General features: G+C 42.8%; 1 protein-coding gene across 1 annotated transcript in view; it reads right to left on the bottom strand.

Annotated features, from left to right (window-relative positions):
- Nucleotides 1–22,777, bottom strand: part of LOC124719073 (serine protease 33-like) — a 177,106-nt gene that overhangs the window by 60,291 nt on the left and 94,038 nt on the right. The window contains exon 4 of the mRNA XM_047244755.1: nt 2,612–2,757. Coding sequence (XP_047100711.1) covers nt 2,612–2,757 — 146 coding nt within the window. The remainder of the gene's footprint in view (nt 1–2,611; nt 2,758–22,777) is intronic.

Genomic DNA, 22,777 nt, shown 5'->3' with positions numbered 1-22,777 from the left:
CCATATTCCCCGGATCTGAACACATGCGACTCCTTTTGGTGGGGCTGTATTAAGGACAAGGTGTACAGCAATAACCCCAAAATTATTTCTGAGCTGAAATAGCCATTCAGGGGGTCATCGACAGCATCGATGTTCCGACACTTCAGCGGGTCATGCAGAATTTCGCTAACCGTCTGCGCCATATCATCGCCAATGATGGCGGGCATATCGAACATGCCACAATCTAAATCAGAATATCTGCAGTGACGTTTGCATCTTGAATAAAGTGTGTGCACGCCGTGGTTTGTAAATAATTTACTTTTTTTCATATAGTTCAATAGTTGTCACCCTGTAACATACTATATTTATAAACAAAGTAACTCCAAGATTAATGCACCTTCCGGAAAAGAAAAGCTTAGCCTCCAGTGCACTCTGAGGCGAATGTTTCGTCCTGATCGTCACGTCAACTTCTCATGTCGTGAATCGAAAGATAAAGAAAGTGTGATGTCAATCATTTAGAAACGAGATGGTCAATAAAAAGAATATATGGAAGTAGCAGGATACGAACCAATTGCTTTACAATTCGCAGCTCCATGCTTCTATCTGCTACATCACAGTGAACTCAAGCAACTTCCGACCTGGCGTTTGGCTTTGACCACTTGAAGGTTTTAACCGTTAATATATCACTACCTGACATTTAATAATATCAAATTACACCAAGAACAACGTGTTTCTGATAACCTTTCAATGCACTGTTGCCTTGAAATGGCATACTTTCATGATACGAAAGCAATCAAATATGAAAATTCTTTGAAGACAAATATGACTTTTTCGTCATTTTGTTAAAACAAATTGTGCCAATACCGATGCGTTTTCGACAGATCCTGAATATGCTTTTGTTTTGAAACAGCATATATTCATAAGGCATAAGCTGTTACGCCGGATGGTTATGATTAAAGTACAGTTACTCACAAAAATCCAGCGTGGACTGCAATTCTCGTATGGCAGCAAAACTTGACAGATATTCTAACGCGTTAATTCGGAACCGATTTACGATGGAAACAAGTTCCAATTGTGGCTGCCAGGTAGAAATCTGGCGCTGTGATTGCTAGAAAGAAGAATTCAAATGTTTCTATAGGTAGTCGATTAGGACCAGGACGTGGGCAGAAAAGGTCATTTGAGAAAGGCGTAGTGATGATTGTATACAAACCGCGGCTTACACAATTTGCTCATTGTGAGTCGTCGTGATCAACATTTTGCTCGAAACAGTTCCGGTTGAGCAACGTATTCCTGTATACCGGCTTTCAGATCAAATAGAGACCGAACGTGTCCCTGGTAAACGCGATCTTTTAGATAGCCCCAGAGCCAAATTACTTACGGATTTAGATCAGGTGATCCTGTAGGCCATGTGTCTAGAAAACCTCTGGAGATAACGCTTTCGTGGAATGTTGCATCAAGCAGATTTTCCACTGGGCGAGTAAAATGAGGTTTTGTTCTATCTTGCATGAATACAGTGGGGTCCACACATCACGTTCTTCCATATCAGGAATCAAGTACTTTACAAAGAGGTCACGATAAGCTGCAGACGTCACAGAATACCTGACACAGTCACATACGGCGAGTTCAATTGCTCTTCGTGCACAATAATCGGTTTAACAATACCCCAAATTAGGCAGTTCTGTGTATTTTCTAGACCCTGTAGTGTAAAATGTGCCTCGTCACTCCATAGAATATTGCCCAGCCACATGAACTCCGATTTGTGTCAGAAACCGAAGGGCAATTTGAGAACATTACTGCAGATAATAAGGTTTCATTTGTTACGCCGTCTTGGTATGGCAAACCAGTGTAAAATAGATTGCAAAACATTCCATACTGTTGACCAAGGAATGAACATTTCTCGTGACCCTGCACGAGCAGTAGCATTACCGGTTACAGTAATGGAAACCCCGTCAATAACTTCCACCAGCATAGGATGCGTGCCACACCACGATCGTCCATGTTTACGAATTTCGCTATCATCGTCTTTAAACCATTTAAATGCACTGGGCATCTCCTCACACCTTTCAGTCGACGATACTCTCCCGATGCAGTACTGTAATTTCTCCTATTTGCATAAAACAGTTACACTAAGAGCGCGAGGGCACTCTTCTCGATAGCCATACTGCTCACTCACATTATGGCTTGTCAAATGACAGCGTGGATATCATACCTCCTACAGACAGTATAGAGCGCCAGGTTTGCAACTGGTGTTCATAATTGGAACTAACTTGTTTTCAGCATAAATCGGTTCCTTATTAATGCACTAGCATATCCACCAAGATTCGCTGCCATAAGATAATTAAAGCCCACACTGGACCTCAGTGAGTAGCTGCACTTCAATTATAAACACCTGGTAAGAAATCCATCAAAGACAGTTTCAATTAAAAACGACCAAGTCCAGTACGGAGTCTCTTAAGTTCCGAACGATCACGAAAGTCGAAAGGTAGCTCGTGCTATCTTCGATATAGCGTGTGACGTCAAAATGACGTCAGGTTTGCCTCAGGTGCTCTGAACCGATTGTTACCCGCAATTGCATCGTTTCGCTTGCCGGCATCAGAGCTATTTTAGACGACCAGTGGGCTGACTGACTCACCGATGTCGTGCAGGTGGTGGCGGAAGCGCTGGTGCAGCACGATGCGGTCGACGGGCAGCCGCTGCTCCGAGCCCTCCCGGTGCGAGAGGTCCCACTCGCCCAGCACAGCCGTCCACAGCGCCGCCAGCGGCAGGTTGAACAACTCGCTGCACAAGAACAACAAACAATAACGACAACAGTCACCTTGTGAGCACCCGCTAGCCCGCGCCCTCCCTACGTAAGAGGTCCCACTCTCCCAGCACCGCCGTCCACAGCGCCGCCAGCAGCAGGTTGAACAACTAGCTGGACAGGAACAACAATAACAGCAGCAGCCCCCTTGTGAGCAACCGTTGCCCAGTGCCCTCCCTATCCCAGAGGTCCCACTCGCTCAGCATCGCTGTCCACAGCGCCGCTGACACAAAAAAAATGGCTCTGAGCACTATGCCACTTAACTTCTGAGGTCATCACTCGCGTAGAACTTAGAACTGCTTAAACCTCAGTAACCTAAGGACATCACACACATCCATGCCCGAGGCAGGATTCGAACCTGCGACCGTAGCGGTCGCTCGGCTCCACACTGTAGCGCCTAGAACCGCACGGCCACTCCGGCCGGCGCCGCTGACATCAGGTTGAAGAACTGGTTGCATACTACTACTACTACTACTACTACTAATAATAATAATAATAATAACAGGCACCTTGTGAGCAACCGATACCGGGGTCCTCCCTACGCGAGAGGTCCCATTCGCCCACCACCGTCATCCAAAGCACTGCCAGCGGCAGGTTGAACAACTCGCAGTCTAACAACAGGAGTCTAGTGAGTTTACCACTCCCCAACCACACCTAGGTTTATAAACAACTTGAGAAAGGCTTTTACCACCTGAATATTGCCTTTGCTTGGTTTTAAGTGGAGCATGAAATGATACAGTACTGAACATTAAAACTGCTATACCACGAAGAGGACGTGCTACAAACGCGAAACTTAACCGACAGCAAGAAGATGTTGTGGTATGCAAATGATTAGCTTTTCAGAGCATTCACACAAGGCTGGCGCCGGTGGCGACACCTACAACGTGCTGACATGAGGAAAGTTTCCAACTGATTTCTCATACACAAACAGCAGTTGGCCGGCGTTGCCTGGTGAAACGCTGTTGTGATGCCTCGTGGAAGGAGGAGAAATACATACCATCACGTTTCCGACTTTGATAAGGGTCGGATTGTAGCCTATCCTGATTGCGGTTTACCGTATCGCGACATTGCTGCCCGCCTGGGTCGAGATCCAATGACTGTTAGCAGAATATGGAATCGGTGGGTTCAGGAGGGTAATACGGAACGCCGTGCTGGATCCCAACGGCCTCGTATCACTAGCAGTCGAGATGACAGGCATCTTATCCGCATGGCTGTAACGGATCGTGCAGCCACGTCTCTATCCCTGAGTCAACAGATGGGGACATTTGCAATGGTGGCCGAGCAACTGGCTCGTCACAATACGCCAGTTGCTACTCTTGATGAACTGTGGTATCGTGTTGAAGCTGCATGGGCAGCTGTACCTGTACACGCCGTCCAAGCTCTGTTCGACTCAATGCCCAGGCGTATCAAGGGCGTTATTAAGGCCAGAGGTGGTTGTTCTGGGTACTGACTTCTCAGGATCTATGCACCCAAATTACGTGAAAATGTAAGCACATGTCAGTTCTAGTATAATATATTTGTCCAATGAATACCCGTCTATCATCTGCATTTCTTCTTGGTGTAGCAATTTTAATGGCCAGTAGTGTAAAGCCTAATGAGAGAATAAAGTAACTTTTCTTTGAAATAAAAAGAAAGTAATAACCAAAACGAAAGCAGCTTTCCTTTACACTTGATACCATTGGCCATCATCAGATTGTCACCAAGTAATGCCTTGTCAGACTGCATAAGTGCAGAATGCAACTATTATCATATGAAGACTATTAAATCATCCCTTTATGAACAAGTGCGTGACGTCTGGGGGCTCAGTAGACAAAATTTACAGTAACGGCTTGAATAAAAATGAAAAAAAATATCACAAAATTTTAGCTCGTGGTTTTAGTATACCATTTTGATACCTTGGCTCATTTTTTGCATCATTCGTTTTTCAGCTTGTTCTAAAAGCTATCGTCCCTTAAAAACTTACTAAAACAGATCTTTTAAGTAAGAGGAAATTTTTAATCAGGTCATTAGTGTTTTCCCAATTACATGGGATCATTGTTGCAGGCTGTTCAGAATAAAAGATTGTCTACTGTGACAAGACGGACATTATTCGATTTTATTCAACTTGTGAAAGTCTGCTGGATCCTTGTGCAAGAATGCCTGACAATAAGAGCATGAATCTCCTCACGAAATTTCAGCTGCCAACTTTCTCCTCCGAATGCGAAAATATTTTGTTGGCGCCGATCTACATAGGGAGAAACGATCATCATAACAAGATAAAGGGAAATCAGTGCTCGCACGGAAAGATATAGATGTTCGTTTTTTCCGCGTACTGTTAGAGACTGGAATAACAGAATCATTGTGAAGGTGGTTCAATGAACCCTCTGCCAGGCACTTAAGTGTGGTTTGCTGAGTATCCATGTAGATGTAGACGGTATCTCGAAACGCATATTGTTTATAATTATGAGATTAGCATTACCAGTGTGGTGGTCTGAGTCTGCTGATACCTGTCTTTGTATTTGGCGCATGCAATAATGATGTTTCATTACCTGCTGGAGAAACAAGTTACTTAACAAATTGCGCCAATAATGATGTTCTGGTTTGCAGAAACGGAGATATGGCAGGACAGTGACAGTTTTGATACACTTGGAACATAGGTTGTAGTGAAAACCGGGGATCTGCATACTTCTACCATCCTCATCTACAAATCCCTCATCCACCTCATCCTAACGTATGCCATCTTACCTGTATCTCTGCCACCCGTAAATTCTGCAGATCCCTTGAAATCCTGGAAAGACATGCATCACCCTTTGCATCCACCTACCTTCCCCATCTCGCATCTTATACCAAATGGTTCAAATGGCTCTGAGCACTATGGGACTTAACTTCTGAGGCCATCAGTCCCCTAGAACTTAGAACTACTTAAACTTAACTAACCTAAGGACATCACACACATCCATGCCCGAGGCAGGATTCGAACCTGCGACCGTAGCGGTCGCGCGGTTCCAGACTGTAGCGCCTAGAACCGCTCGGCCACCCCGGCCGGCATCTTATACCAAATAATTTACTTCCTACGCCTTCTTCTCTTCCGGAAGCACCTTCAGACACAATATACCAACCGCAAAATCCAGCCTCAGCACCTAATATCCCACCCACCCACCCATCACCAATAAAACAGACTTGAATAATTATCATCCAGCTACCTTACTGACTTTTTTTTTAATATTCGAAACAGTAATTTACTCAAGAGTAGTCTCAGATTTGGTGGTAACCATTTACTTAGCACATGAAAGTTAGGATTCATGAAGGATTGTTCGACTAACAACGCTATTTTTGCATTCACTGAGCAAATATTACAAGCTTTATATAATAAGAAATATCGCCAGTTGGTATTTTCTGTCACCTTTCCAAGGTGTCAGATTGTGTAGATCGTATTACACTTGTGAGAGAGCGGCAATTTTTTCCAGACGAGGCGAAGCGCAGTCCACGGTTTTGGCAGGGGGCCTCATATCGTTACTTGCTCCCGCTAAGATCGGTTATCGACTTGGTCGGCGAAAACATTTCGCGGAAGCACTGCTATTGACCGGACACTGGTTGTCTGAGAATGCTGTGGCGTTTTGCTTTATGTGCACGCTCAAGACCGAGCGGTTTTCATTGCGCTTAGTGACTGGATTTCCGCGAGGCCCAGGCCGCGGCGCGTACGTCACGAAGGTAGTCCTGAACTCTCTCGCTCGCTCAGCTCAGCAGACAAAATGCGTTTTTAAACCTGTTAACTCACAGTTGGGCGTGTAAGTACTAATGAGAATTGGATCTTCCACTGTAATCTGCTTTTATGAAGTCTTACTGATTAACAGTGCTACAGCAAAATTTAATTGAAGGTCAATACTCGAAATAAATGGTATAACGGCTTGTTGATAGATTTTGTCTCTTCTGCTTAACAGCACTCATTACATGGTGGAAGTGGTGCCTTATGCAACTGAAAATCATTTTAGCATGATTTTATTTTATTGTACACCAGTATAGCCGTAACAAATTATAAGTAGGCCCATGGACTTCCCATCATTATGGGAGTAATAACAGTAAGATTCCATAAAAGCGGATTCCAGTAGAAGATTCAGTTTTAGTTTGTACGGACACGCCTAGTTGAGAGTTAACAGGTGTAGAAACGTAGTTTGTCTGCTGCTTTGAGCGAGCGAGGGAACGCAGGACTACCATCGTGACGTACGCGCCGCGGCCTGTCTTTCTCGTGGGCTTCGGATCGCCGTCTGTGACGTCAGAAATCTTCCAGCGGACGCTTGTCAGTCTATTGGGATTGAAGAAAAATTTTTTCCCGTCTTACGGGGGGAGGCTGTAGCGTACGCGAAGGGATGCACAACGGATGTAGGATTGTTTACCGAGGTTTCAGTTGCCGGTTTTGATTTACTTGGCGGACACTCCATGCGGAGTTTTCCGTGGCCTGGCAGATAGCGTGAGGAGCAAGGGATTATGTGGCGAAAAAGCAATATTGTGAATGATATTTAGTCGCGTCCTCCAATGGAGATTTGGTCTTTTTAGACTTAGATTCTGGGCGCGAAAGTGCATCCAAACGAGAGGAGGTGACGGAGGTCCACCATACGACTTGACGCCGAGGTGCGCTGGGCACTGCATCGCAAGTTTCGTACACATGTATGGTGAAGGTTTCGCAGCAGCGGCACCGGAAATCTTTAGAGTGAATTCTCCTACTCTACAGAGCACCCACAGCAAGAGCAGTTGTCGACCAGTTCAAGCGCACTGCTGCAGCTTCTTTCCTGATTCAGTACAGAATCACTGTCACTCGTGCTAATCACAGTCGTATCGCATTATCGTTTTAAAGTCACAACCAACGTCGAGTCATTACTACTGGTTCAACTTCGTCAACTGACAATCAGATCATTATACTATACGAATAGGAGGTAGAGTGTAGTCAATGCATTGTGTTGACCCATATTCCATTTAATTTACGTTTTTATGAGTAAATCTGTCGTGATATTTAATTTTGTCATTCAAGTTCACAATAGCCCGTCGTCATCTTTGATTACTTTACTTATTTATGCAAGAGATAATAGGAGTAGTGTTGCAGTAAGAAATGCAACGTCTCGTCTCCAGTTTCACTACACATGGCCACATTTTATAGTCACTTGCGTTAAGATCCGTTGCCATTATTTTCGATAGTAGTGTCACTGAAGTGGTGGCTTGTGTCTTGGTTATTGAGAGGCAGAGGTTCATTACAGGTACTCACATTCCTACCTGCCAGAAAGACATGTTGTACACTCTTGGAAAAGCATATTTTATGAAATTACGGTTTTACACACAACTGCTTTGGATCATACCTAACAAAAAGAATGGAAAACGTTGTGCTGAAAAACTCAAACAATGTTGGAAGGATACAAAAGTTTAATGGTTGGGTAAAAACCATAAAGAGAGTACCGCAAAGTTCATATTTGGGTCTACTCCTATTCTGTATATAAGTGAATAACCGTCCGCTTAACAATCAACAAGCATAATTGGTACTTTTTGCAGACAAATCTACAGTTACAATAAATCCCATTAGAAAGAAAGCAACAATAGAGATTGTTAATGATCTTCTCAAAGAATTGTTATGTAGTTGTCTGAAAATGGACTCTCGGTACATTTTGAGAAGAGACAGTATACAGTAGGTGGTCATAACATTAGGGACAGCACTCAGATTTTTGTACTTTCTAGTTTAATTGGATTTCTCTGACAAGTGATTGGTTGCAGGTCTCTTACGTATTTTTATTTGTGTATGTATTCTACTAGGATAACAAAAACAACAAAAACTGTAGGAAAACTTCTTTTTATATTTCGTAGAAGTAATATTAGCACTGATAAAGATATAATAAAATAAATTTAAGTATGCAAAAAGAGCTTTTCATGCGCCATGGCATGCTATCTATCCATGCCTTTGAATTTTCTTGGAGTTCGGAGTTCTTATGATATTTTCTGATGAGTTTCAAGCAGCAGGAGATTAATGGTGATCACTTTCTTCGCAGTCACTCATTTGGTGAGCTTCACATGTTTTCTGTGGGGTTCGTGTCTGGTGAATTCGCTGGCCGAGGCAAAACGGATACCATTTTCCAGCTAAGAATGCGGTAACACTTCTGGCTGTGCGGCGCGGTGCCGAGGCATGCATAAAAATGTAGTCGTCATCGTCATCGTCAGGGAACCAGTCAATGAGCTGCGGCAGTAGCAGCGGTCGTAGCACTCCGTTGGGGACATACGACTATATAACCAAAAGTATCCGGACACCTGGCTAAAAATGACTTAGAAGTTCATGGCGTCCTCCATCGGTAATGCTGGAATTCGATATGGTGTTGGCCCACTCTTAGCCTTGATGACAGCTTCCACTCTGTAAGGCATACTTTCAATCAGGTGCTGGAAGGTTTCTTGGCGAATGGCAGCCCATTCTTCACAGAGTGCTGCACTGAGGAGAGGTATCGATGTCGGTCGGTGAGGCCTGGCACGAAGTCGGCGTTCCAAAGCATCCCAAATGTGTTCTATTAAGATTCAGGTCAGGACTCTGTGCAGGCCAGTCCATTACAGGGATGTTACTGTCGTGTAACCACTCCGCCACAGGCCGTGCATTATGAACAGGCGGTCGATCGTGTTGGAAGATGCAATCGACATCCCCGAATTGCTCTTCAACAGTGGGAAGCAAGAAGGTGCTTAAAACATCAATGTAGGTCTGTGCTGTGATAGTGCCACGCAAAACATGGGGTGCAAGCCCCCTCCATGAAAAAGACGACCACACTATAACACCACCGCCTCCGAATTTTACTGTTGGCACTACACACGCTGGCAGATGTCGTGCACCGGGCATTCGCCATACCCACACCCTACCATCGGATCGCCACATTCGTCACTCCACACAACGTTTTTCCACTGCTCAATCGTCCAATGTTTACACTCGTTACACCAAACGAGGCGTCGTTTGGCATTTACCGGCGTGATGTGTGGCTTATGAGCAGCCGCTCGACCATTAAATGCAAGTTTTCTCACCTCCCGCCTAACTGTGATAGTACTTGCAGTGGATCCTGGCGCAGTTTGGAATTCCTGTGTGATGGTCTGGATAGATGTCTGCCTACTACACATTACGACCCTGTTCAACAGTCGGTGGTCTCTGCAGTCAACAGGCGAGGTCGGCCTGTACGCTATTGTGCTGCACGTGTCCCTTCACGTTTCGACTTCACTTTCACATCGGAAACAGTGGACCTAGGGATGTTTAGGAGTGTGGAAATCTCGCGTACAGACGTATGGCACAAGTGACACCGAATCACCTGACCACGTTCGAAGTCCGTGAGTTCCGCGGAGCGCCCCATTCTGCTCTCTCACGATGTCTAATGACTACAGAGGTCGCTGATATGGAGTACCTGGTAGTAGGTGGCAGCACAATGCACCTAATATGAAAAACGCATGTTTTTGGGGGTGTCCTTATACTTTTGATCACATACTGTACGGACAGTAATTTCGTAAGTGAATGTGTATGCGGTAAAGTGTAGTGCACGGAGTGCAATAGACCTCTATGACTGCTTTTTATACTCTATGGTGTTATCTTAACTACCGATTGTAAATGCGCTGCTCTGTGTAATGGACTTTAAAATATAGTTTTGCTTATTTCTGCATTTTTCCGTGTTCTGAACTACTTATTGCGCTGTGCTAGTTCCAACAGGTCATGGGCCCAAGCACCAGTAAATGCGTTGCAATAAGCATGCTGACATATACACTCCTGGAAATTGAAATAAGAACACCGTGAATTCATTGTCCCAGGAAGGGGAAACTTTATTGAGACATTCCTGGGGTCAGATACATCACATGATCACACTGACAGAACCACAGACACATAGACACAGGCAACAGAGCATGCACAATGTCGGCACTAGTACAGTGTATATCCACCTTTCGCAGCAATGCAGGCTGCTATTCTCCCATGGAGACGATCGTAGAGATGCTTGATGTAGTCCTGTGGAACGGCTTGCCATGCCATTTCCACCTGGCGCCTCAGTTGGACCAGCGTTCGTGCTGGACGTGCAGACCGCGTGAGACGACGCTTCATCCAGTCCCAAACATGCTCAATGGGGGACAGATCCGGAGATCTTGCTGGCCAGGGTAGTTGACTTACACCTTCTAGAGCACGTTGGGTGGCACGGGATACATGCGGACGTGCATTGTCCTGTTGGAACAGCAAGTTCCCTTGCCGGTCTAGGAATGGTAGAACGATGGGTTCGATGACGGTTTGGATGTACCGTGCACTATTCAGTGTCCCCTCGACGATCACCAGTGGTGTACGGCCAGTGTAGGAGATCGCTCCCCACACCATGATGCTGGGTGTTGGCCCTGTGTGCCTCGGTCGTATGCAGTCCTGATTGTGGCGCTCACCTGCACGGCGCCAAACACGCATACGACCATCACTGGCACCAAGGCAGAAGCGACTCTCATCGCTGAAGACGACACGTCTCCATTCGTCCCTCCATTCACGCCTGTCGCGACACCACTGGAGGCGGGCTGCACGATGTTGAGGCGTGAGCGGAAGACGGCCTAACGGTGTGTGGGACCGTAGCCCAGCTTCATGGAGACGGTTGCGAATGGTCCTCGCCGATACCCCAGGAGCAACAGTGTCCCTAATTTGCTGGGAAATGGCGGTGCGGTCCCCTACGGCACTGCGTAGGATCCTACGGTCTTGGCGTGCATCCGTGCGTCGCTGCGGTCCGGTCCCAGGTCGACGGGCACGTGCAGCTTCCGCCGACCACTGGCGACAACATCGATGTACCGTGGAGACCTCACGCCCCACGTGTTGAGCAATTCGGCGGTACGTCCACCCGGCCTCCCGCATGCCCACTATACGCCCTCGCTCAAAGTCCGTCAACTGCACATACGGTTCACGTCCACGCTGTCGCGGCATGCTACCAGTGTTAAAGACTGCGATGGAGCTCCGTATGCCACGGCAAACTGGCTGACACTGACGGCGGCGGTGCACAAATGCTGCGCAGCTAGCGCCATTCGACGGCCAACACCGCGGTTCCTGGTGTGTCCGCTGTGCCGTGCGTGTGATCATTGCTTGTACAGCCCTCTCGCAGTGTCTCGAGCAAGTATGGTGGGTCTGACACACCGGTGTCAATGTGTTCTTTTTTCCATTTCCAGGAGTGTAGAAGGAAATATCGTCGTCGAATAGTCCTGGAAATGTGTATGTAGTGAGAGCTATCGGATCGAGCCGACTGCGGCGTAGTTTAAATACTGTCTTTACTACCACAAAGTAATTATGAAAATGAGTGCGGCACAAGTAGCGCAAATGAGAGACTTGTAGGTCACGAGAACTACGCTACATGGAAATTTGCTGTGGAAACGTACTGACACATGGACGATTTGTGGGATGTAGTGAACGGTACACTGAAGCCCACTGAGCAAAATTACGCAAATAAGGTCTGGAGGGCGAGAACAAAGCTGATATTATTGACTGACCCAGTGAATTACGTACACATACGGAAAGCTGTGACGGCAAAAGAAGCTTGGGACAAGTTACAGAGCGCATTTGAAGACAGCGGGCTTACAACAGAAGTTGAATTATTACGTAAAATTATAACCACTCGATTGGATAGTTTCAAGAACGTAGACGACTGTCAACAAGATAATATCCATATCGAATCGATTAAGGAACAATGGGTTCGAGATTGCCGATGAATGGGTAGGCACATTATTGTTAGCAGGACTGCCCAAAAAATATGCACCCATGATTATGGGGTCAGAAAGTTTAGGCAGCGGGAGACAGCATAAAAGCGAAGATTCTGCAGGACATGAAAAATACGTCACTGTGTCGTACTTCAGAGAAGGAAACAGCTACAGCACTTTATTCTAAGAAAAAAAGAAGAAGAAACCAGTCAAGTGCTACAACTACCAGAAGATGGGTCACATCGCATCCCAATGTGCGCCAAATGCTAAGTACTGGTATAAAGAATATATATATATATATATATATATATATATATATATATGACGCAAACAGTCTACAGAAGGGAAATGCTGATCAAAGTGAGGCACTCACCATTTATTAGTCTTTCGGAGTAACTAGTAATACAGAAACAGAATGGATATTAGATTCAGGAGCATCAGTGCATATTATTAGAGACAAAAAACGTATATGGGTATATCCACAGTGGTTGGTTCAAAGTTACAGTGTGAGCTTGCTGGGAAAGTTGGTCTTAAGATAACTATAAATGGAAAGCAAGAAAATAATACGGTACATGATGTTCACTATGTAAACGATGTTGGAACTATCTTATCTGTAAGTGAAATAGTCATGAAGGGAAACAGAGTAACCTTCAATATAAATCGAGCAAAAACAGTTACCCAATATTGGGAAGTCATGGCCACGGCGACAAATGAAAGAGAAATTTTCAAATTAGATACTGCTAAAGACGCCGTAAATGAAGTTGTAAATTATTTTGTGTGGTCTGCAAAAGGTTTCTTATGGCATAGAAGACTTGGGCACCTAAACAAAAAAGGCTTGGCAATATTACAGGTTATGGTGACAGAAAGTAGTAAAGGAGTTTTGCTATTTGGGGAGCAAAATAACTGATGATGGTCGAAGTAGAGAGGATATAAAATGTAGACTGGCAATGGCAAGGAAAGCGTTTCTGAAGAAGAGAAATTTGCTAACATCGAGTATAGATTTAAGTGTCAGGAAGTCGTTTCTGAAAGTATTTGTATGGAGTGTAGCCATGTATGGAAGTGAAACATGGACGATAAATAGTTTGGACAAGAAGAGAATAGAAGCATTCGAAATGTGGTGCTACAGAAGAATGCTGAATATTAGATGGGTAGATCACATAACTAATGAGGAGGTATTGAATGGAATTGTGGAGAAGAGGAGTTTGTTGGCACAACTTTACAAGAAGAAGGGACAGGTTTGTAGGATATTTTCTGAGGCATCATGGGATCACAAATTTAGCATTGGAGGGCAGTGTGGATTGTAAAAATCGTAGAGGAAGACCAAGAGATGAATACACTAAGCAGATTCAGAAGGATGTAGGTTGCAGTAAGTACTGGGAGATGAAGAAGCTTGCACAGGATAGAGTAGCATGGAGAGCTGCATCAAACCAGTCTCAGGACTGAAGACAACAACAACAACATAGACGACTATTCAAGATATAACTATGCTTATTTTTTATGTTCTAAAGATCAAGTGAGTGATATTTTTGAGAACTTTCGTAATATGGTAGAGAAACGGGAACGAAGGTTAAAATTGTCAGATCCGATAATGGGACAGAGTATACGAATCAAAAATTCAAAAGAAAAATTTGAAAGAAAATGAAAACCACGATCAGACATAGTCTAGTCCAGAGCAGAGTTCAGAGAGAGCAAATAGCACTATTGTTGAAAGAGCCAGAAGTATGTTAATTCATGCTGGCAGCGGCCGTGTAGACAGCTGCGTGTTTGATTAATTAATCACCTACCAATGCAGTGAAAAATAAAACTGCCCTATGAAGTGTGGGTAGGGAAGAAGCCAAATCTATGCAACTTCCAAGTTTTTGGATGCGCGGCTATGGTACAGACCCCAAAACAATGAGAGGATAATGGGGCCTGAAGTCTAAGAAATATATTTTTGTGGGCTGTTGTGAAGACTCAAAGGGTTACCGACTCAGGAATCCTACGAATGAGAAGATACTGATTAGTAGGGATGTTGTAGTCCCTCGGTATAATAAAAACGAAATAAAAAAGGATCATCAAGAGAGTATAAGCACTTCATTAACGTCGTTAAGTTCAAGAAATACTAATTCTGGAAAAGAAACAGAAAATGAAGAAGAGGAAGTAGAAGATGACAACAAATACATAGATACATTCTATGAAGATGAAGTTTTAGTGGACGGAGAAGAGGAAGAAAATGTTTTGAGACGTTCTTCTCGTATACCTAAACCTAAAGAATACCGTGATTGTGAAATGTATACATCCCAATCTTTTAATGATGGACCTAGAACAGTACAAGAGGCTACGAGTGGTCCGAATCCTTCAGCAATGGAGAGAAGCTATGGAAAGAGAATTAGTCATTTTATCAAAATGAAACTTTCGAATGGGTTGAAATGTCAGAAGGGAAAAAAAAGGTTACAATACATATGGGTTTTTAGCATAAATAACCTTGAGACTGCAGCACCAAAATATGAAGCACGACTTGTAGTCAAGGCATAAAAGGGGGAAGGGTCCGCAGCTCGTGGTCCAGTGGCTAGCGTTGCTGCCTCTGGATCACAGGGTCCCGGGTTCGATTCCCAGCCGGGTTGGGGATTTTCTCTGCCCGGGAGCTGGGTGTTTGTGTTGTCCTCATCATCATCATTCGTGACAGTGGCTGGATTGGATTGTGTAAGAATTGGACTGTGTAAAAATTGGGACTTGGTACGGGCGCTGATGACAGTGCAGTTGAGCCCCCCACAAACCAAACATCATCATCCCAAAAGGAAGGAGTAGACTATAGGAACATGTTTTCGCCAGTGGTAAAGTAATAATCACTTAGGTACCTTTTAGCCGCGGCAATAAAAGAAGATGTACTAACTAACCAAATGGATCTGAAGACAGCGTACTTAAATGGGAAATTAGATGAAGAAATATATGTGATCCCACCAGAAGAAGCCAGAAAAACTCGTATAGGTAAAGGGAAGATTTGGCGATTGAAGAAAAGTATTTATGGATTGAAACAGAGTGCTCGTTGCTGGAACAGATGTCTGCATGAAGCCTTGATAAAGATAAGTATAAAACAAGGCAGACCCTGATCTCTACTAAAGAAAAAGTAATGAAGAGGTCACAATGGCTATATGTGTGTATGATTTCTTCATTCTAACTAACGATAAAGAATAGATGAACAATTTTAAAAGACAATTAAAAACCAAATTTAACATGCACGACTTGGGTGTGATGATTTTTAAACATAAGAAGACAGAAGAGTTATGCGTAGACCAATCGTCATACACGAAGAAAATTTTGGAAAAAATTTGCATGAGTCACTGTAAACCCATTTCTACACCGTTGGAACCAAGAGCCAATTTAGCGACCAATGAAGAAGATACAGAGTGCAATGAAAATGTACCATATTTGGAGGCAATAGGGAACCTTCTGTATTCATCACAAACATCGAGGCATGACATTGCTTTTGCCACAAATGTTGTAAGCAGGTTCTGCAAAAGCCCATGAGAGAAACACTGAAGATCCATTAAAAAGGATATTTAGATATCTAAACGGAACAACAGACTATAAATTAAGATATTGTAAAATGGAAAGTATAAAACTCGAGGGCTACAGTGATTCAGATTGGAGAAGTGAGTTGGAGAGCAGACATTTCATTACTGGATGTTGTTTTATATTGATGGGGTGCCTTACATACTGGTCCTGTAAAAGACAGAAAACACTAGCCTGGAGCACTGTAGAAGCTGAGTATATGCCTCTGTCATACACAATTCAAGAATCATTGTGGATCAGGACTCTAATGAATCATATAGAGCACAATATCAGTACAGAACCCGCCAAGATATTACGTGACAACAAGGAAACTATAAATTTAGCCAAAAATAATGTTTATAGCGCCAGAACCAACACAATAACATAAAGCACAATTTTATAGGATATAACACGTACAGCAAAGGAACACGTAAGTAGAATATTTATGCACAGAAGTGATGTTAACTGGTCTACTAACCAAAGCCTTGAACAAGAAGAAATTTTGGAAGACAGAGTGAAACAATATGGTTTGACTTGTGAAATAACACCAGAAATATCTATTCGAAAAGGAGACGAGGGGGGGGGGGGGGGGGGGCGGGGGGTTGTTGGGGATACGTGAACAGTAATTTCTTATGTGAATGTGTATGAGGCAAAGTGTAGAGCACAAATATACCTCTATAACTGCTTTGTTTATTCTGTGGCCTCATCTTAACTACTGACTGTAAATACGCTGCTTTGTGAAATGGATGTCAAAATGTAGCTTGCCTTATTCCTGCATTTTCCGTGTTCAGAATTACTTATTTCGCTGCGCTAGTTCCAACACACTCGTTGTACTGGTGTTGTTTCACTGTCCCTTTCTCGATGGACAGACGCCCCATGCCTTTGGCTGATTTGGCAGACCACGCCATGACACTGTGGAGAGGGTTAAACACCCGTTTAGTGTCATGGCGTGGTCTGCCAAATCAGCCAAAGCCATGGGGCGTCTGTCCATCGAGAAAGTCTGCATTGAATTGTTCTCCACGCCTTTGTCAAGCAAAATTTGGAATGCTGATTCGTCGGAGAAGCACACCCGCAAAATACTAGAATGAACGGCGCAAAATCGTTAATGATAAATTGCAATATTCAAAAAACGTTATAGCTACTCGACTACAGTCTGCAACAGTGATATTTCTGCGTTGTCTAACCCATTGCAGTCGTTTCTTTTTCATAGTGTCGGAGAGGTGTGGTTTTATGTAGGTCAATGACCCATCAGATTCTCCTCGACCAACTGTCTCAGGATTGTCCTTTTCGAACCTTTTATACCTCGTCGTTCATTATCGCAATGAAACGGGCATCAATCATTTCACGATTTTCGAGGCAGATGTCCCTGATTTTCCGATCAGTACGAGGGGTGATAATCCTTTTCCTGCCACATTTTCCTACACGATCTGCTCAGAGGGATTTCTCATTATCAACTTACAAAGCCCTGCAATAGTTGTTATATCTCTCTGGGAATTTGTGGAATGCAGTAACAACGTTTCATTTCTCTACATTTTCTTGGAGAAGTGTCAGAAGCAGTGCCCATTCTAGAAAGAAGCCATTTCGTGGTTATCACGTCGAACCGTTAATAAAAATTTAAACCAACAGATAAACTTAGTAAAAGTATGATAATAAGAAGCATTACTTACTTCTGGATTATTTTATATACGAAAACTAATGAAAAACAAATAGGCAATATTAAAAACTTCAATACAGCAAACTGCACTTTTTAATGAACTGTAACCGAATGAGAAAAACATCATATAAGTGACAAATGATGCACGTTTCCAATGTTGCCGCTTGTCAAAAACTATAATACTGATACTAGTAGCAATACCAAAATAAAACAACCCTTTGATAACCACTGTGTCCAAACTGTTGTTTTAAACTATAATGAACATTGTTCCTAATAATTTGGCCACGTACTGTATTCAGTTACGTACAACAAATACAGTCATACCAACAATAGATGTAGCACGTGAACAGGAGTCACTGAATAGGGCAGAATATTGCAAGATTTGGGTGTACATATTGACGAAAACTTGAATTAGAAGATGAATATTACTGAGCTTCTCGAATAATTAAGTACAGGTACTTTTGCCCTTTTTATACTTCAGCCTCCTGACAAATTTAGCACATTTCTACTCAATAATGTCTTACGGAACAATTTTCTGGGGTAACTCATCGCTTAGAAAGAAAGTACTGATCGCACAAAAGCGAGCAGTAAGGACAATATGTGATGTCCTCTCACGGTCGTCATTTAAGTACCTCTTCAAAGAGTTACGCATTTTAACTCTACTATCACAAACAAACATTCGCTAATGAAATTTGTCATAAATAATCCGTCACAATTTTAGAAGAATGCTAGTTCATACCTACAACACTAGAGGGAAAATTACCTTCATTATCAATTATTAAACCAGTGATTCTGAAAGGAGTTCAATATTAAGCAACAAACATTTTTAATCATTTGTCCATTAATATAAAATAACTGACAGGTAGCAAAGCAAGTTTTTAATCGAACCTCGAATCATTTTTCCTGGACAGCTCCTTCTGTTCTTTGGACAAATATTTATCGACAAATTGGCAGCCTGTAGAAAAAATCTAGTTTTTAAGTGTAGTTACATGAGTATGCCGGCCGCGGTGGTCTCGCGGTTCTAGGCGCGCAGTCCGGAACCGCGCGACTGCTACGGTCGCAGGTTCGAATCCTGCCTCGGGCATGGACGTGTGTGCTGTCCTTAGGTTAGTTAGGTTTAAGTAGTTCTAAGTTCTAGGGGACTGATGACCTCAGATGTTAAGTCCCATAGTGCTCAGAGCCATTTGAACCATTTTTACATGGGTGTGACTAAAATAATACATTTATTACTAACTCCAACCACCTGTACATATCCTGTAAACTGATTCGTTCCATATGATTTCAATAAAAGAAACATTCACCTGATGTATGGAACATTTAACTAACTAATCCGGCACTACATCTATAACACTCCACCTTTCATTCACCGTCACGCATTATCTATCCTTACCCCGCTAGAACTTCAACCTTCTCTCGCTACCCAGCAATGTAAACCGCCCCGAGATATACCCTTCTCTCCAGCGCTAGTCGCTTCTCACCACCTCACACCATCCATCGACTTTCTTCTCTTCCACTCAATGACTTTTAGTCGCTACGTGCGGTTCCACAAGCCCTTATAGTCATACTGTCGAATCCACCACCATCACGAACAAGATCATTTTCATACACCATCAGCATCTCCGTTACACCACAGCAGCATAAACATTCTAATCAGTGATTACATTTTACCTGTAAGATGGAATCGTCTACAAAGCTATAAAAATCATAAATTGCCCATCAAAGTGTATTTTTAATTTTTTGAAATTTCTAATAACTATGTAAAGTCTTTGGGTGAACGGCGGATTTATTCGCTACCAACTCGTCCTTTCGTGAGGAATAGAAAAAAAAAATCGAAACAGAATGACAGACTGATCTATAGCGGTGCTCGATGCCTAGATTAGAGTGAAAGATGATAGATTTTTGATTGTATGTTCACGAAGCCAACGAATTAATTGTCATTACAACAACTATTATACTAATTATTCTGTGTATTTAATGCGATCCGCTGGAAATATGGCAAAGGGAACAATTTTTCTTCTATAGTGCCAGCAGCATAACATAGTCTGATAACGACATGGTTACTAGAACAGATGCACAAAATTAGCTGCTTATAGTAACAAATCTTTATTTACTACAGACTGTTTCGTTATTTATCGCTACTGTCAAGTACTTGCGAATACAATTTTGATGAGAATGTGTATAAATGTGAATGTCATTTATATTAAAATGACTATATTGTACTCACGTCTAGACTGTGTGACGTCAGTATTACGTCTTTAGTGTGCTGTCACTGTTTTAATAAGGTGGTAAATGACGTAATATATTGAAAATAACACGTTAATTACGGTGTGATAGTAGTTTGACAGTTTCACCATCTAACAACCCTACCACAACAAAGGTCAAAAATTATGATTGTAGTGTTGCTCACGCTACTAAATATTACACTTTCGGGCAACAACAAAGTTATATTATGTGGCAGGTGTCATAAGAGCACAGTTAAGAAAGTCATTTCTTGAAATAATGGATAAACTAGGCACTCATCTTTTCGTGTTTCCCACGCTGGTCTCGTTGTGAATTCATGGCTCAATCGCCGAAAATCCAGGTAGTGATGATTCCAAGCTCGGATGCAAAGAGGTCTAGGTGTTATTCCGCGATATTCGAAAGTTTTATAGATGTGTTTCATAAACCATTCCTGAAGATTAAACTTTTGCAAGTTAGGACAATGGTGATGTAAGAAAGTAATCAGCACTCCGAATTTAAGTTACACTTCTTTTTCATTACTTTTGTTGCAATATCACGTGACTCGTTCCAAAACATCACTTCACAATATAAAACATACCTGAAAATATCTTCCTCACTGTTAAAGTTCACTTTTCATAAACTGACTACAATTTGCGCCTTTCTAACATGACGACCAAAGCTTGACTCCCTAATAACCGCTTACGCGTACGTACGTCAAAGATCATAGTGACAAAAGAAAGCATACACATAAGAAAAATATCATTGCAATATATACATATCGATGTATCGAAGTACCTCTACATTAATGAAATCAAATCTGACTGTTGTCACAGAAATGTGTTAACTATTTTACAGAAACACAGTAGGATATTGCTGGTATCGAGAGGTTGAGGTGAGGTTCCGTAATGGTTACGTAATTCAAGTACCATTACAACCATTTGACGATAGTAGTTTGACTATTTTTGTGGTGTTTTCCGAAGAACCGTAGATGGACTAATGGTGTTTCCAAAAGTCTCATCAGGCCCACCGTAGACTACATAAAATGCAAAAAGAACCAACCGATTTGCTCTATTTGCCTAACCAAGAGGCAGTGTGTAACAGTCCTATTTTGTCGCTGTACTGTAGGGTAAAGACAGTAAGAGGATACTTCTGTTGGGTATGAAAATGGACCTTAGCCCAAGGGCTACCCGAAACACTTAACCACGCCTTCCTGTCATCAACAGAACCCAAGGTATGAGCCCCATAATGTAGCGTTGCTCTTGGGGGACGAAAATAAAAAGATTTGTTACTTTTTTTAATGTCGAGAAAGTGAATATTTTTGGTGGGCCACTTGGCAACAGAATCAGGGATTTATTACGCTATTATAACAACATACGTTGACCATTAAATACCTGAATAAGAGCAGCATATTGATATATATATATATATATATATATATATATATATATATATATATATATATATATATATTTGAGATCGTTCGGAAGAAAGATTATCATTTCTGTGCATTTCTTATAGTCGCGATGTAGTCATACCCGGATCAACACTAAGGGACCAGAAGATTTATAGACTTTAAAAGAAATGCAACACTAAACAAAAGAAGTTGGTTCAGAAATAATAGGAAAACGATAATGTTCCTTCTGCCTCATGCTGCGTTCGGCCCATCAGCGTGATCGTAATTTCTGATGATGAAGTAACACAAAAATAATTATCATTCAGGTAAATAAGGAGATGGAATCATCAGGGTTAAGTTACGAAAATAAGCACACTTATCTTTAACACACGTTTTTTTTTAATGCTACGTACCTTTTCATATTAAATTACAATAGATGACCATAGTGGTTAAATACTTTATACATAACAGTCAAAATGTTACAAGAAACTAAATGCTTTCTGATTGAAAAAAATAGCATTTAGCATTTTCACTCAATATTTTCACACAGAATATAAAATACGGTTGCGGAACGCAGCAAGTCCGCGCCCGCCTTTCATAGAATACAAACAGTAAAAGGTGAGGCGCCAAAAGCCTCATTTGTCTTGAAACAACAGAATTCTTTTTTATACCATTAATCGATACATGTACGTAGAGATTTACAGGCACCGCGCAAGAACGGCAAAGATAAAGAATAATAGATTCTGTCGCTGCTATGCGATGGTTCATTTCTTTTACTTTACAATTGTTCGATAACTTTAGGCCATCAGGCGTTTACTATTGAGCGTATATTAATGTTTGTGAGGCAAAAATTACTAATATTACAATAAGAATCTTCGTCTCTAGTCGCAGCGTTTTGGAACAAGTTAGGTATGCATGCTGACGTATGCACACCGATTTCCGTGGTTCGACCTGCAAACGACCCCGCGACATATCGGTTTCCAGGTACGCGATGTACGACTAGACTGACAGATCCGACTCTAGCTTTAGTGATGCGTGGCGCGGTTCCGTATGCCGACCGCAGTACGTGAGCAGGGTGCGACATGTGGCAAGGCGTGGCGGCTCCCTCCACACCCACACACCGTGTTCGGACAAACCGGACGGCGACTGTAATGCCGTGCTGTCGCCACGTGCGCGGCACGTGGTCGCAGTTGGCCGCGAGCCGACACGCGTCGGCCATATCCTACCGTCGCATTCGTTCCAAGACGCACGCACTATCGCAGGCGGTGACTCAGTGGGCCCTACTGGCCGCATTCGGCGACACGCGACCTCCTGCCGATCCAGGGTTCGTTTCTGGACGGTGGTTGGACGGAGGGGGGATGCGGTGGATGACGCACACTTTTATAGTTCCATACTCACCTCCTATCCTCAAAATACGAGGGGCCTTCAATAAATAATGCAACATGGATTTTATCGCCTAATTTCGTTTGAAAAATGCAGAATTTGTTGTGGGTCATCGCAGAATATTCCCGCTTGAGCGCTT

This window comes from Schistocerca piceifrons, chromosome 10, assembly GCF_021461385.2.
Source record: "Schistocerca piceifrons isolate TAMUIC-IGC-003096 chromosome 10, iqSchPice1.1, whole genome shotgun sequence".
NCBI lineage: Eukaryota > Metazoa > Arthropoda > Insecta > Orthoptera > Acrididae > Schistocerca > Schistocerca piceifrons.
Note: the sequence above shows the minus strand (reverse complement) of the source record. Positions and strands in the feature narration are given on the sequence as shown.